The sequence below is a fragment of the Haemorhous mexicanus genome, chromosome 22 (assembly GCF_027477595.1).
Source record: "Haemorhous mexicanus isolate bHaeMex1 chromosome 22, bHaeMex1.pri, whole genome shotgun sequence".
In the NCBI taxonomy this organism is placed as follows: domain Eukaryota; kingdom Metazoa; phylum Chordata; class Aves; order Passeriformes; family Fringillidae; genus Haemorhous; species Haemorhous mexicanus.
In genome coordinates, this window is record NC_082362.1 from 10,821,655 (window position 1) to 10,834,926 (window position 13,272).

At 48.8% G+C, this 13,272-nt stretch overlaps 1 protein-coding gene across 2 annotated transcripts in view; it reads right to left on the minus strand.

The window, feature by feature from the left end:
• Positions 1–3,088: 3,088 nt before the first annotated feature.
• Positions 3,089–13,272, minus strand: part of NF1 (neurofibromin 1) — a 73,053-nt gene continuing 62,869 nt past the window's right edge. For both annotated transcript variants that reach the window (XM_059865853.1, XM_059865852.1), the window contains 7 exons: positions 12,652–12,774; positions 11,845–11,972; positions 11,303–11,403; positions 10,704–10,846; positions 10,549–10,595; positions 9,707–9,923; positions 3,089–7,019 (listed from right to left, as the gene is read on the minus strand). In XM_059865853.1, coding sequence (XP_059721836.1) covers positions 6,877–7,019; positions 9,707–9,923; positions 10,549–10,595; positions 10,704–10,846; positions 11,303–11,403; positions 11,845–11,972; positions 12,652–12,774 — 902 coding nt within the window. In that variant the 3' untranslated portion in view covers positions 3,089–6,876. The remainder of the gene's footprint in view (positions 7,020–9,706; positions 9,924–10,548; positions 10,596–10,703; positions 10,847–11,302; positions 11,404–11,844; positions 11,973–12,651; positions 12,775–13,272) is intronic.

Genomic DNA, 13,272 nt, shown 5'->3' on the forward strand with positions numbered 1-13,272 from the left:
CGCGGGTCCCCGTAGCCCCGCTCCCTGCCTGGCCCTGGGGTTTCTGCCGGGTGCCCCGGTCGGGCCCTGGGCACCTCCACAAGTCGCTGGGAATGGCTCCTGTCACCGCTGCTCAAGGCCGCCACAGCACCCTCCACCTGCCCGCCTCTGCGTTCTGCTGGGACCTTCGAGCTCGGCCCCAGAGCCAAAGCACCTCGTTGCCTGCTAACACAGCCACACACGCAAGCAGGTGAATCTGAGCTTTAGACAGAGTTTTACACGAACGTTTGGCTGGTGGTGACACATTAGTGAGCAAATACTAGCCAGAAGCTACAGCAATGGATTGGAGCTGCAAGGCTGAACTAGAATGAGAAATGCAAATCTGTGTTCAGGTAAAGTTATTGCTCAGCTGCAGCAGCACCAAGTTGGAATTAATATAGACTTTTCATTTTATTGTGTAGGACTTGTGACATTTCTCCCCAGGGCTTTTGGCATTCTGGCAGAAGATCCTTGTGTGGCTGATTTCTCTGTCCCAAGGAAGCTCTGAGGTTTTGAGGGAATACATAGTAGAGAAGCATGGCTGGCACTGCCACACTCAGTGGGCTGTGTGACTATGATTCCAGGACAGCCCTGGACAAGGCACTTGGAAGAGACTGGGAAATATTCAATGCTTTTCAAACCTGCCCGTTGCTTATTGACACATGCCTGCAGCAGGCAGTCGGTATGTGAGAGTGTAAATGAGTAACTTGGAGAAACCACAGTCATGGGCAGGATTGCCCTTCCTAAATCACTGATTTGTTCAAGTATTCTTCTGTGAAAAGTTCCTGATTTGCCTCTGTAATTTTGTTCAGAGCAATCAGGAATTAATACTAAATACCCACTTAAAAACCCCAAATTGTGTCACACATGAAGCGGAAAAATCCATCGGTGTTGAGACTTTGCCCTTTTGATGTCCCTGATCTGAAGCTCTCAGAAGTTTGTCCATGAAGAATTCCCAGCCCACAGCCGCCCTGGGCTGTTCGCATTGGGCAATCCCAGCGTTTGCAGTGCCTGGTGGTCAATCAGCAGGGCTTTGTCAAGGTCACAGCCACAGCCTGTGGCAGACACACACAGGGACCAGCACTGCTGAAACCTGCTGCGCTGTCGTTCCCCGTGTCCTCACAGCCCGAGGAGGAGGAGGAGGAGGAGGGCTGGACGAGCAGCTCTTCAGCATTTGCACCGTGTCTTGCTGCACAGCCAGCTCTCCTGGGCAGACCTTGCTCTCCCAGTACCTAACTGGGGGTGGAAGCAGCAGAACAGATATTTCCAGTTTGTCTGAAGGACAGTATGCTATGAGAAAAAAACCCCTAAAATACTACTTAATAGTTCAGGGGGATTTTCTTGAGCATATAGTTCCTCCTGGCTATTTATAGCACTCTTATTTAAATATCCCAAAAGATCCTGTCATCAGAGGTTTTTCATGATTCCTTTGAAGAACAAACCCATACTTATTTGAACAAGTCACATCATGAGAGTTGTTTTTGTACCCTTTCCTCCCACACAAGCCTAGGAGTGATTTTCATTTGAGAGCTTGTTAACCAGAGGAGCAGCCAACTGAAGAGCCCCTGTTGCAAGGCACAGAGGATTCACACCTGAGAATGGTAACTCAGGCAGTGGGACAGGCACTTCCCTGCTCTGAGAGGGGCCCAGTGCTGCACAGCTGCAGGAGCTTGGCCCCCACTTCTGCCACACAGGTGGCTCATCCATCACTTAGAGCTGTCTGAGGTCAGGTGTTCTGTCCCCTGTCCTCAGAGGGGCCCAAGGGGAGGACAGACACACATCTGGAATGGTGTAAGTGACCACGCAGAATCCAGTCCTGTGAGAGGACCTAAGGGAACAGGTATCACCTGGGACAGTGCTGGGGCACCTTCCCCAACAGCTCTGAGCCGTCCTGGGCTCAGCCATCAACAACTTTCTTTGCCTCCTTGTGCAGTTCTCACCTCCAGAACAGAATGCATTCCCCAAGTAAGTTCTGCATTTTTACTTTATTATTTTCCTTTGTAAAATATTTCAGCAGCATCAGCTGGGCAGGGATTTTGAAGCTATTTCCTTAGACAGAATTGCCTGCTCCAACAGTGCAATTTTCCCCTAAATACAGTTTTTCCAACTGCATACATAACTAAAATAAAACTCATTCCTTCCCTGTGGCTACAGTGTATTTGTGATCTCAAGTAGCAGGGAGGCTCCACTGTCCAAAAGAGGAACTTCAGGAATGTTTTTAACAGCAGTGATTGAGCAGGTGCTGCTCAGGAGCTGGCTCCTGCCTGGATCCCACTCCAGGTCCAACTCAGAACTAAGGAACATTTCCTCTGAAGTAAAGAAAATGAAATTTAACAATTCACACACTGCTGCTCTTCCACTCGTGCAGCCCCAGCTGGCAGCAGGAGCACAACAGGAATCACTTGTCCAGGTGTTGCAGGTCTGTCTGTTCACCATGCAGGAACAAGAAGATGTCTCAGAAGAAGTCAATGCAGTCACACTTTAATGTGTCTTTACATCCTTTCACGATTCACAAAGTCAGAATATAAGTACTTATACACTTTTAATGGGGAAGTAATGTATCCCCCTAAAAGAAAAATAGAAGTGATTAATCATTTGTCAGAGAAGTTGCCTGACAGCTGAAACCTCAAGCTTCTAGGCAAAGAAAGCTCAAATAGACAAATTATACTGAATTGTTCTTTAAAGACCAAGCAGCTGTTTTATTACAATATTAAATTTACATTTTAAAAAGAAATATTCTGATTTATTATTCAGTTATGATAATCTTATTGAAGTGACATGAAATTCATGACAATGGGCTTTCTTCTTAGTCAGTCACCGCAGGCAATCTCAGATCTGTGCAGGATCCCACACCCAGAGCAGCACCAGTCTGGGAAGACAAACCCCAGACACTCAATTTTAACTGGAATCTTAATTTCCCCAGAAAAAGTGGGGTGTTGGGCTCTGTAACTGGGCTGGATCCCTTGGTTCAGCCCCAAAGAACCTACCCAAACTTGTTCCAACAGAGAGAGGACATCAGCATCCACCACCTTCACCCTGCAGCCCCGGAATGACCTTCGAACAACTGGGAGCAGGTTGAATTTACATTTTACTTCAAAAAAAAGGGGGAAGTACATACATGAGGGGAGAATGGGGTGAACAATAATTATCTGAAACCAGGTTTCCACCATTCTGACCCACAGCTCCCACCAGCCTGGGACCAGCGGGCTCTGCAGGCTCACAGCCTGGCTTTGACAGCACGACCAGGACTGGCGTCATGGAAACCCTTGGGAAGCCGAGGCCGGGTGGAAGCAGTGAGATCACACACGGGGTGAGTGTGTCGGACACAGCTTCTGGTTTAAATGATGGAATGCACCAGCAGGGGGAGGAGTAGTTAACAGTTACTAACACTAGAATAATCAAATTTGTATGTTATACATATACAGCAACTAACTGCTTTACAAAAAAAGCAAAATAATACAATATATTGTCACATGTATTTACAGTGTAGTAAATATACTTTTCTGTCAAATTTTACACAAAACCTATTTACAGGTGAATATACTGCATAAAAAAAAAGGTGGGACCAACACTCTGAGTGACTGTCTGTGGTTTGTTGCATAACAATAGGACGTGCTTTGTGACTTTGGAAAAAATTAACCTTAGAATGAAACAAAAAGCCCTAAAACCTAGAACCCGGGTCAGGTCAGAGCCAGCCCTGGCATGCGCCAGGGGCTCAGCCCTCGAGACTCAGTGAAATGTTCCCTGTCCTGGGAAACCTCATGCAGGGAAAGCAGAAATGTCGGCATCATTACAGGTAGGTTATGCACTATTCAAATACTACTGAGTTATCTTTAAGTCAGGGAAAATACAAACACAAACAGAATGTTCATTGTCTTTACAGTACTGAGCTGTGGTCAGTGGGGGCAGGGAACGGGCTCTGCGCCGGGGGGTCACACGCTCCCCGGGAGGGCGTTGCATGGTCCACGTGTTCCAATCGGATTTTTCTGAATTTTAAGTTTTCACTGTCAGAGCACAGGGACTCTGGGGCTGCAGCTCCAGCCCTGCAGCAGAGCCTGGAGCAGCAGCCACTGCCAGTGGCCCGCGGGTTGCCTGGAGTGCAGTGGCACTGGGGACCCTGGGATGGGGCTTCTGCGTGTCAGGTCAGGGCTCACACCCACACTGTCACCAGTACCAACCTGCTGGGCACCAGAGAACAGAGCAACAGGTGGAGAAAGGACAGAGCAGCCCGGGATGGGAGCAGAGCTCCCAGGGATGGAATGGGATGGAGAATGCTCAAACAGGGAAAGAACAAAGGAAGGACGATGTGAGAAAGAAAAAGAGGCAAATCCCAGCAGTGGCTGCTGGAGGGAGCGGGAGAGCAATGTAGTGACAGTAAGGCACTCAACAACTAATTACTGATGGGAGTTTAATTAGTACACAAAGGCCATGGTTCCCTGGGAGCCAAGCACAAGCTTCCCAAGCACCAGTACTAGGAGACAACATTCCTGTCTATCAGGGCACACACGATCCCAAATTCAACCTTGGCCATCAGCAGTCCTTACACCTCAATTCACCCGTTACCTGACGCAGGTGTCTGATACCTCTGCTCTGCCAGAGTCCAGACCCTCTCACTGAACCTCTCACACAGGGAAAACTCCAACCAACTCCTTCCAGGAAAGATGAAATTCAGTTTTGTTCACTGACTTTATGAAGAGACCATTTTTTCCAGCTGGGACTGAGAGCCTGGAGTAATTCTCACAGGGAAGGTGACTTTCATCCCTGTCCCCTCTGCTCCCACATCTCTGTGCTGCAGAGAACACAGCAGTTCTGATGGAGGGACACTTCTGACATGAGCGATGCAGAACAGTGAAGGGCTTGCTCTCTGCCCAAACAGAATCAGTCGGGCAGTTCCTCTGGAATTACTGTTCCTGTTTGCAGGAGACCTGCTCATATGAGAAACAACTGAAACAGCACACCACCTTTACAAGAGGCTGTTTTCCTCCTACATACAAATCCTCTGGCTTCTACAATTCCTTGTCCTCAGCAAAACGGGAAGGGCTGGAACCAGCTCGACTGGGCACAACCCAGTGCAAACCCCAGTGACACCAGGGGTGGCTCCTCACAATCTGAGGTGTGAGATGACAATGGTTTCTAACTTGGAGACCCCAAACTCAAGGCCTGAGCCCCTGCTCTGTCTCTGAGCCCAGCTCAGCCTCACGGCCCTGCTCAGACCCCACTCTGTGTCACCCATTCCTGCCCTGGCGCCTGCACCACCCGAGTGAGGGGATTTGGTTAATTGCACCAGCTCATCTTTCTAGCCTGTTTATTCCATGACTGCTAATTCTAAGTTTTCCTCTTGTTTTGGCAAACTACTTGCATATGAAGTTTGTGTTCATAGTTTTTCCAGGAATGTAAACAAATTAAAGAAATTGTTATTTTATGAATCAATACAATAAAGGTATTTTTATTTACATAAATGTTACATTGTTACTGTGTGGATACATGGGAATTATGTGCTATAGCAATAAACTGGAACCCTTAATTGTACCATTCTCTAATAATTTAGCTGTGGAGTTTGATTTACTGAAAGCCACTAACGATTGCACTGGAGGACTGGCTTTTACCTAATGGATATACTTTTTCTTCCTTTAAAGCCACTGAAGGATTGTTAATTCCTACCCCAGCAGAGGGATCTGTTTCTGAGCAGGAGCTGAGTGAGCCCCCAGGGACGCAGCCCCTGCCTGGACCCCAGCTCGCCCCGACTCAGAACCCCGCGGGGCGCTGGCACCCGCAGCGGGAGCAGCCCCGCCCCGGCAGCCTCAGGTTTGTGTGCGCCCCCCGCAGGAGCCCTGGACCCAGCCCGGGAGGGGACTGCGCCTCCACCAGACCTCCCTGGCATCGGACACAGTGTCAGTTAATTCAAATTCATGTACCTTGAGCAGATGTGGCTGTTTCTGTCCCTGCTCGGGCAGCACAGGGGCAGCTCTGCCACACACTATCCCCCAGAGCCGGGAATGAATCCATCCCATCTTCCCTCCATTCCCCACTGGATACTCTGCCAGGAGCTCTTGAAGGTGCACATTGTTGGGAAGGGCAGAACTAAAGCAGGTGCTACAATGACAGCTTGAGGCTCAGTTCCCAGGGATTTTCCCTGTACAACTTCCTCAGGGAAGGCAAAGTACAGCCAAAAAAAAAAAACCCAAAACCAACCAACCAACCAACCAAAGAAAAACCACCTTTGGGAAAAAAGCCAGTTTGTCCAGTCTGGTCCATGTACAGTCCAAGTGTGTGAAGCTTGGTCTGGGAATGAGGGACTCCTGCAGCCTCCTTTTCCTCTCCCTTTTATTGCTAATTACCAGAAATTTAACCTAATCCACCACTTCTGTTAGCTCCTTGTACTGCAGCTATCATGAACTTCTCAGTGTGGTAAAAAAAAAGTACACAGCTAAAATCTTATAGGTTTGGATTAAAACCAGGGTTAGAGAAACTTCCCTGGCTCAGGAAGCCACTACTACCTTGAGGCGTGCAAACAGGGTTAGGGATCAACACTTCCCTTAGCAGGAACACCTGAGGCCAGAGCAGACATGGCAGGGCTGGGGAATGGCTTTGGATTCGAACAGGACGCGGCTCTGCAGCGCTACAGAACTCCAGCCTCGCCCGGGGCACACGCGTGGCTCTGAGCACGGCTGGAGCCCAGCAGGGGGATGAAGGAAGGCGTTAACTCAGGCAGTGGGTCAGGAGTTGATCATCTGGCAACGCGGCTGGATGGGAACTGTACAGGTCAAGTGCAGCATCACACCCGGTGGAGGGCCCTTCGCGAGGGGCCGCGCGTGTCAGTCGGGTCCAAAAATAAGAAATAAAATTAAAAAGCGACAATCACACGATCTTTTTGATGCTGTGACGCTTGAAGCTGCCGGCGCTTCGCTGCTTCTGCACTTGGCTGGCGGAGCCGTGGCGCATCCTGCCGCTGTTGGCGTGGCCGGCGGTGGGCGAGAGCTCCACGTTCTCCTTGTCGATCCCTGCGGAGACACGAGCGCCGCGCTGAGCCCCGCCGGCGGCCGCCCCCGAGCCGCCCGGATCCCGGAGGGGTGGGTCCCCCTGAAGGCCCGACCCCGCCGAGCTCCGCCCGCCACCCCGCCCGCCACCGCCGGGACGAGTTTAAAAAGAACCAAACAGGATTTGTGGCAGGTGAGGGCTGCAGAGCCGCTCGCTCCTGCCCTCCAGCCTGTGGGGCCCGCAGAGGGCAAAGGGAGAGTAGAACCAAGAAAACTTGGCTGTCCTGCTGGAAACAAGTCTGCTTAAGTGAAGGAAGGAGGAAAACACAAAACAAACCACCAAACTGACCCTTAATGAGTAAAGAACCAGTTTCCAAAGGAGGGTCTTGAAAGGACACAGGCACAGAGAAACTGAGGCTGGGACTCTTCATGGAAACTGTGCTGAGTTCAGCCCCACCAGTGGCAGGAAGAGGCTTGTGGGGCTCACGATGAGAATGGCACCAGACAAGTTTGTACCCACCAACTTAGACCTTCTGAGAAGCTTTGCATGTCCTCTGCAGGACCTTGTCCTTCAGAGCAAAACTCTGTTATGCTTTGCTAAAAGTCTCCCATCAAACGAACCTCGAAACTGCAGTGTTTTAGTGAAGACCCCACGCTGACACAACACCACCACCCAATGCCAGCGTTAGAGCCCTCAGCAGTGGCTTTGGGCACTGTCACTGCACACCCAAGAGCCCAGAACTGGGCTAGGTGCAGACCTGCTCCTGAGCAATTGCTGCTCTTTATGCTGACTCTGCAGTGAGTTAACCCCTGCACAGCCTCTCCATGCAGCTGCCACACTGAGTCTGTCTGGTGAGTGCTCACCAACACCTCACACCCATGGCACAGCTGCGGCACCAGCAATGAAGAGCAGCACGGGTGGTTTTATGCAAGAGGATACAACTACAATCAGCAGCAAAAATTAGGATGTCTGACAGCAAATAGAAAGGTTAGAACAATGTTCTGTTGTTTTAAGTGACATATCCACAATTATGTGCAAGAAATTAATTGGTGTTGGCATTAGTGAGAACAAAGAACACCTTCCACACTCAGCACAGGGACAATGTGAGGGCTCCAGCCAGAGGCTGCACCTTCCTCTCCTTGTGTGGGTGGCAGCACAAAACTCCCAAACTATGCTGAGGACAGGGACAATCCATAGGCATGAGCAAAAAACCCTCTTCTGCAGCTTTCTCTTACTTCTCCAGACAAAGCAGAAATGCAGAAGGGTGCAGCTCCTGATTTACTGCCCCACCGTCTGCTGCAGTTTAGTCCAAACTCGTGTCTGTCTGCCCGTGTGTCCCTGCAGTCAGAGCTGAGTCCTGGCCAATCTAAGGAGCTCACACCAAACAGTTCATTTCACACGTGCAGCCGAGTGATTGCCATATTAAGCACCCCTCTTGTTACCAGGTTTATTCCCAAGGCCGTGGGTGACTTTGTCTGCTCTACCACTGGGTATTAGTGGCATCCCCCAAGAAATGCACCAGCTTAGCACTTGCTGAAGCCATTCCCGTGTCAGAAACTGCTCCTCATGCCACAGCCCGGCCCTAACGCAGCTCAAGCAGCATTTCGTGCAAATATGATGAAAGAAGAGAGTACCTGGATGAGGCAGCTGCATGAAAACTGCAGACTTAGAGCAAGGCAGAGAAGCTTCACAGACACAGAATGAAAGAAATAAACATAAGTGAATAATGTCCATGAGACTGGGAAGTGGAGGGAAAGGAACAGAGATGATGACAGACAAAACATTTATAAACAATGATCCTGCATAGTTGTTTCCAGATGCAAGAAATGAAATTTTCATGTATCTGCAACTTAGTATTTGTAGCCATAATAAAAAAACTCACTTGGCTGAAAATATTTCTTTTAACTGAGTGCTGCTGAACACGTGGCCTTCACACTGGTGTTTTAAATTTAACTTCCAAGCAAACAGTGCTCAGAGTGCCAGCAGTGTGTTGTTTCAGACTCACTATTAACCTGAACGAGCTCCCTAGTTCCCAACTCTGTTTGTGGAGACTCCTAACCAGCCTTTGACAAAAGCCATCTGTTTGCACAGCACTTGGAAGGAACGTTTGACGAGCTGGATTAATTCCTTCCTCTCAGCTTGTAAAGGAAGAGGGAATGGAAAGTGGGGCAGAAGGAAGGAGGACATTTACAGAGCAAAATGCTTCTTTCCCTTGCAGAGAGCCCAATCCTGCACCATCACCTCATCCTTGGAAATGAACTGCTGGAGCTGCCACCAATGCTGTGTTCCAAATGGAAAGATGCTGCCCAGAATGTCCTTCCACACGGACAGCAAGGTATGTTCCCAAAGAAACCCCTGTTCCCAATAATCCAACAGCCCTGCCTTACTTCTGCTGCCCCTCTGAACCCTGAACAAACCATCCCAGTGCCTGAGAGCCAGGGATCCCCTGCAGGGCACATGTTCCACATATAGGTGCTGCTGTTCTGATGCCTTTCATTCTCTTCCCTTCACATGGAGTGACCTGGGAGACAATTTTTGTGCTGGATAAAATCCAGGATCTGAATCACAGCTCAGGAACAACTGAATATTCGTTTGACTCCACAATGCCCCAAAGTCTGACACATAAACGCATCCAAAGATCCAACGAGGCTCCTAGAGCAGGAAATTCCCCCACTTCCCCCACCCAGCTGGTACCAGGACAGGCACTGACCTGGGGAGTGCTGGGAAGTGGCAAGTGAGGTCATGGAGTTGGAGAGGTTGAGGTTTGCAGTGATGCTGAGCTGGCTCTGCACCGCGGGAGGATACGGAGAGGTGGGCGTCAGGAGAGATTCTTCACTGGTCTCCTCATCAATTCCAGGCAAATACGTGTCAATCAAGGCATCAAGGAACTTCACTATGAGCTCAGCATAGTCTGGGATTTGGGTTTGCTGTGGGAGATGGGGGAAAAAAAGATTGTTCTTTCCTTTGTACTTTGCTGTCAGTTTGAGCTTTGCTCCAGAGCTCCCTCTCAAGTCCCACTGTTTTGCCTGCAAATTTTCAAGAGCATTTGACCTATCTGTAAAAACTCATTTGTGGCCTTGTCCAGACCAATCTAAATGTACACACTGCAGGCCAGGTGTCAGTGTGATCTCAGTGTGTGGGAGCCCAGGGCAGGAAAAGGGGCTGCAGAGCCCCTGCCCCAGCCCCACAGCTGGGCCACCTCCCTTGGGATGGCTGGACACACAGGCAGTGCTCCACTGGCTCTGCTCCAACACAAAATTTAGCCTCCTGGAATCATCTCTTACCAAATTAACCCCTACCCTGTCAGAGACATGGAATGAACTGACCCTGGGAGCAGGAAAAGCTGCACTCACACACCTGGCTGCTTTTACCCCACTTTGGTAACTTATGTATCACAGCACCTGCTGCAGGCCCAGGGCTAGTTTTAGCCCTGGAGGTGCCCCTGATGCTCTCTGCTCACTCAGATGAGAATGATGCCCCTTATGAGCATCTTTGCTGCAGCACCAACGTGCCCAGAAAGGCCAAAGAGCCCAGACCCCACAGAGCTCTTACCTTGGAGAAGGGGCCAGCAAACCTCCACAGCCCATTAAATCCAAAACCTGCAACAACAAATGGAACACCACCATGAAAGCCCAGCTCTCACTTGACAGAGAACAGAGAGTGCTCCCAGTACAGCACTATTTTTTTAAAAAAGGAAAAATATTTACTCTGTAGATAGGACGTTTGGTATTGGGGTGGGGACTCCTCATGATAGACAACACTCTGCACAATCCCATGAATTGGATTCAACAAGTTTGGGTCCTGGCACAGCGATAAAAGGGTATTGATCTTGGAATCCAATAAATTATGCCTGAAGAAAGGAAAAGTGGCTTAGTTTTTGGTCATTAAATAAAATAAACCTGCAGTTCCCAACTGACTTCAGCAACCAGCAGCTCAGGTGGGATTTTTGCCCCAGCAGTGATTTCAGAACACAATTCCTAGCTCTGTTCCATGAGAACTCTAATGATGTGCTCAGGTCAGTTTGTGAACACCTCTCCCTTTAACTCCTGACAGCTGGGTTTCCTTTACACATATTCACTCCAGCAAAACTACAACAGGTGTCTAAAGAAACACCCAAAGAGCACTTGCACTAGGCTTTAAATCAGATTTGAAACACCTGGGGTACAAATTAAAATCAACCAGCATGGACAGACTGCAGCCTGTAACCTCCACACAAGCCAGTGCCTTGTAGGTGCTTGTCCTGGACCAGAGACCTCTAAAGAAGAGCCAGGCACAGAGTTATTGTAAGCAGAACTTCAGTACTCACACAACAGGAAAGACCTTTGGGAAGACAACGCTGGCTTCTGCTAAATACTCGTAGAGGATGCGCTGGTCGAACTCGTCCGTGGTGTATTTCACCAGGGTGGCCTGGCAGGGAAGGAGCTGTTAGTGCACCTGGGTGGTTACAGCCTTTGCTTAAAGGGTTTAAGACTTCTGACTACCAGAAAGCAGTGCTAGAAAAGATTGATTTATGTCTCTGTTGAGAAACAACAGAACTAGCTGGCAACAATTTGTCTTTTGCCAATAAATGTATCTCATCAGTTTTTTACACAACTGAGTCTTTCTGAATTGTAGCTGGAGTGGAAACTGCAGTGCTATCAGACTGCACCTCTTACTGGTTAATGACTTTTAAACGGAATCATCCTGGGATTCCAATAATGTTCATTTCTTTTAAACTATAATGTATTAATAACCTTTTGTTATACAAAATAGTTTGTCATAAGCTCAGCAGGAAAAACTCCAAGGAACATGTTCTAGGAGTTAAAAGGGCATCAGAAAATAGCAGACAACACACAGAAGAAAGCTTACAAGAACTGTAAGCAGCAGTGCTTGAATTTTTGGGTCAGTCAGAACTTCTTCATCCAGGAGGACGTTTGACTCGGAAACGGAAACTTTCCGGAGGTGTGGGTGCTGCTGTGGTGATATTCTCTGGGTTTCTGCCAGATAAAAAAGAGCAACTCATCCAGAGCACAATAAACCCAGAGCAAGACAGAATCAGGTTCTGCACACCGGAGTCAGTCATGTGCAAACCTCAGAGCTCACCGGCCTCATCACAAAGGTCAAAGCAACGACTGCGCCGTAGTGCAGCAGCACGGGACCACTACATGGGATGTGTTATCAGATGGCAAACAAAACCCCCAATTTCCTCTTCAGTGAAATACAGGCCCAGGGGTGTAAGTACCAAATTTAGGGTCAGGCAGATACGAGAGAAGAACCCTGGTCTTGCATTGCAATTGGGGGTGAGGGCACAGGAAGCAGATGGGGGAGAAGATGAAGAGAGGCATTCCAGGCATCAGCTCACGTTCCATCTCCTGCAGGAATTTGCAGCTGGGGCTTATTAACTTATAGAAGGCCAAATGCTATTTATTTCATTGCACTCCTACATGCAGTCTTTTAGAGCTGCCCCTGATTCTGCACCTGTAAACTGAGCAGCTCCAGTGCAGCTGCCGAGATATGAAGGCTGCACCCTGCAGAAGCCGTTGCTAAGAAAGTGCTTCTCCCTTACCTTGGAGTAACCTTGGTAAGTAAACACTGAATTTAGAAATAGTCCTTTGTATAGATATACAAAGCGTTTACAATTAGTATTGTTCTTAAAATGTTAGTCCTGTGTCTCACCCATTTCATAATCATTTTCGGCTACTCTCCTCATTTTGGGAGGCGTTGTGATTCCAGATTCCATGTCTTGCCTTTTAGGAGCCTTTGTGTCCGATATCAAATGGTCAAAACTTTTCCTTGTACCTAAAAACAATTTATCAAGTAATTAAAAACATTAAACCTAAATCCATACTCCAACGTCTTCTGATTTTCTGGCCAAGCTACTCCCCGATCTACCATGTGTTGACAGGAATCTGTGGCCCTTTGCACTGTTTTCAGGGATGGGACAGAAAATACGATCACACCATGCCGCTCTCCATCACAGCTTCCAGAGTGCTTCACAATACACAGGAGGGAGCATGCAGTTAGTCAGGGGGGCATGCCATGGACTCCTGGCCCCCACACAGAATACACATGCCAGGACATGGTTACTGAAAAGGAAGCAGGAAAGGGCTGGAATGAAGGAAATGCCCCTGTTCTTCCACCTGTGTAATGCCAAAGGGCTTCCACAAGTTCTGCAAAGCAACTCAGCTTGTTCCCCTGATACATGAGTTTGTTGTAAACATGATGCACTGAGAAGCCATGAGTACAAATCAGATTGTTTACACACATCTACCATGTTCTGGGGCCACCTCCTCCAGC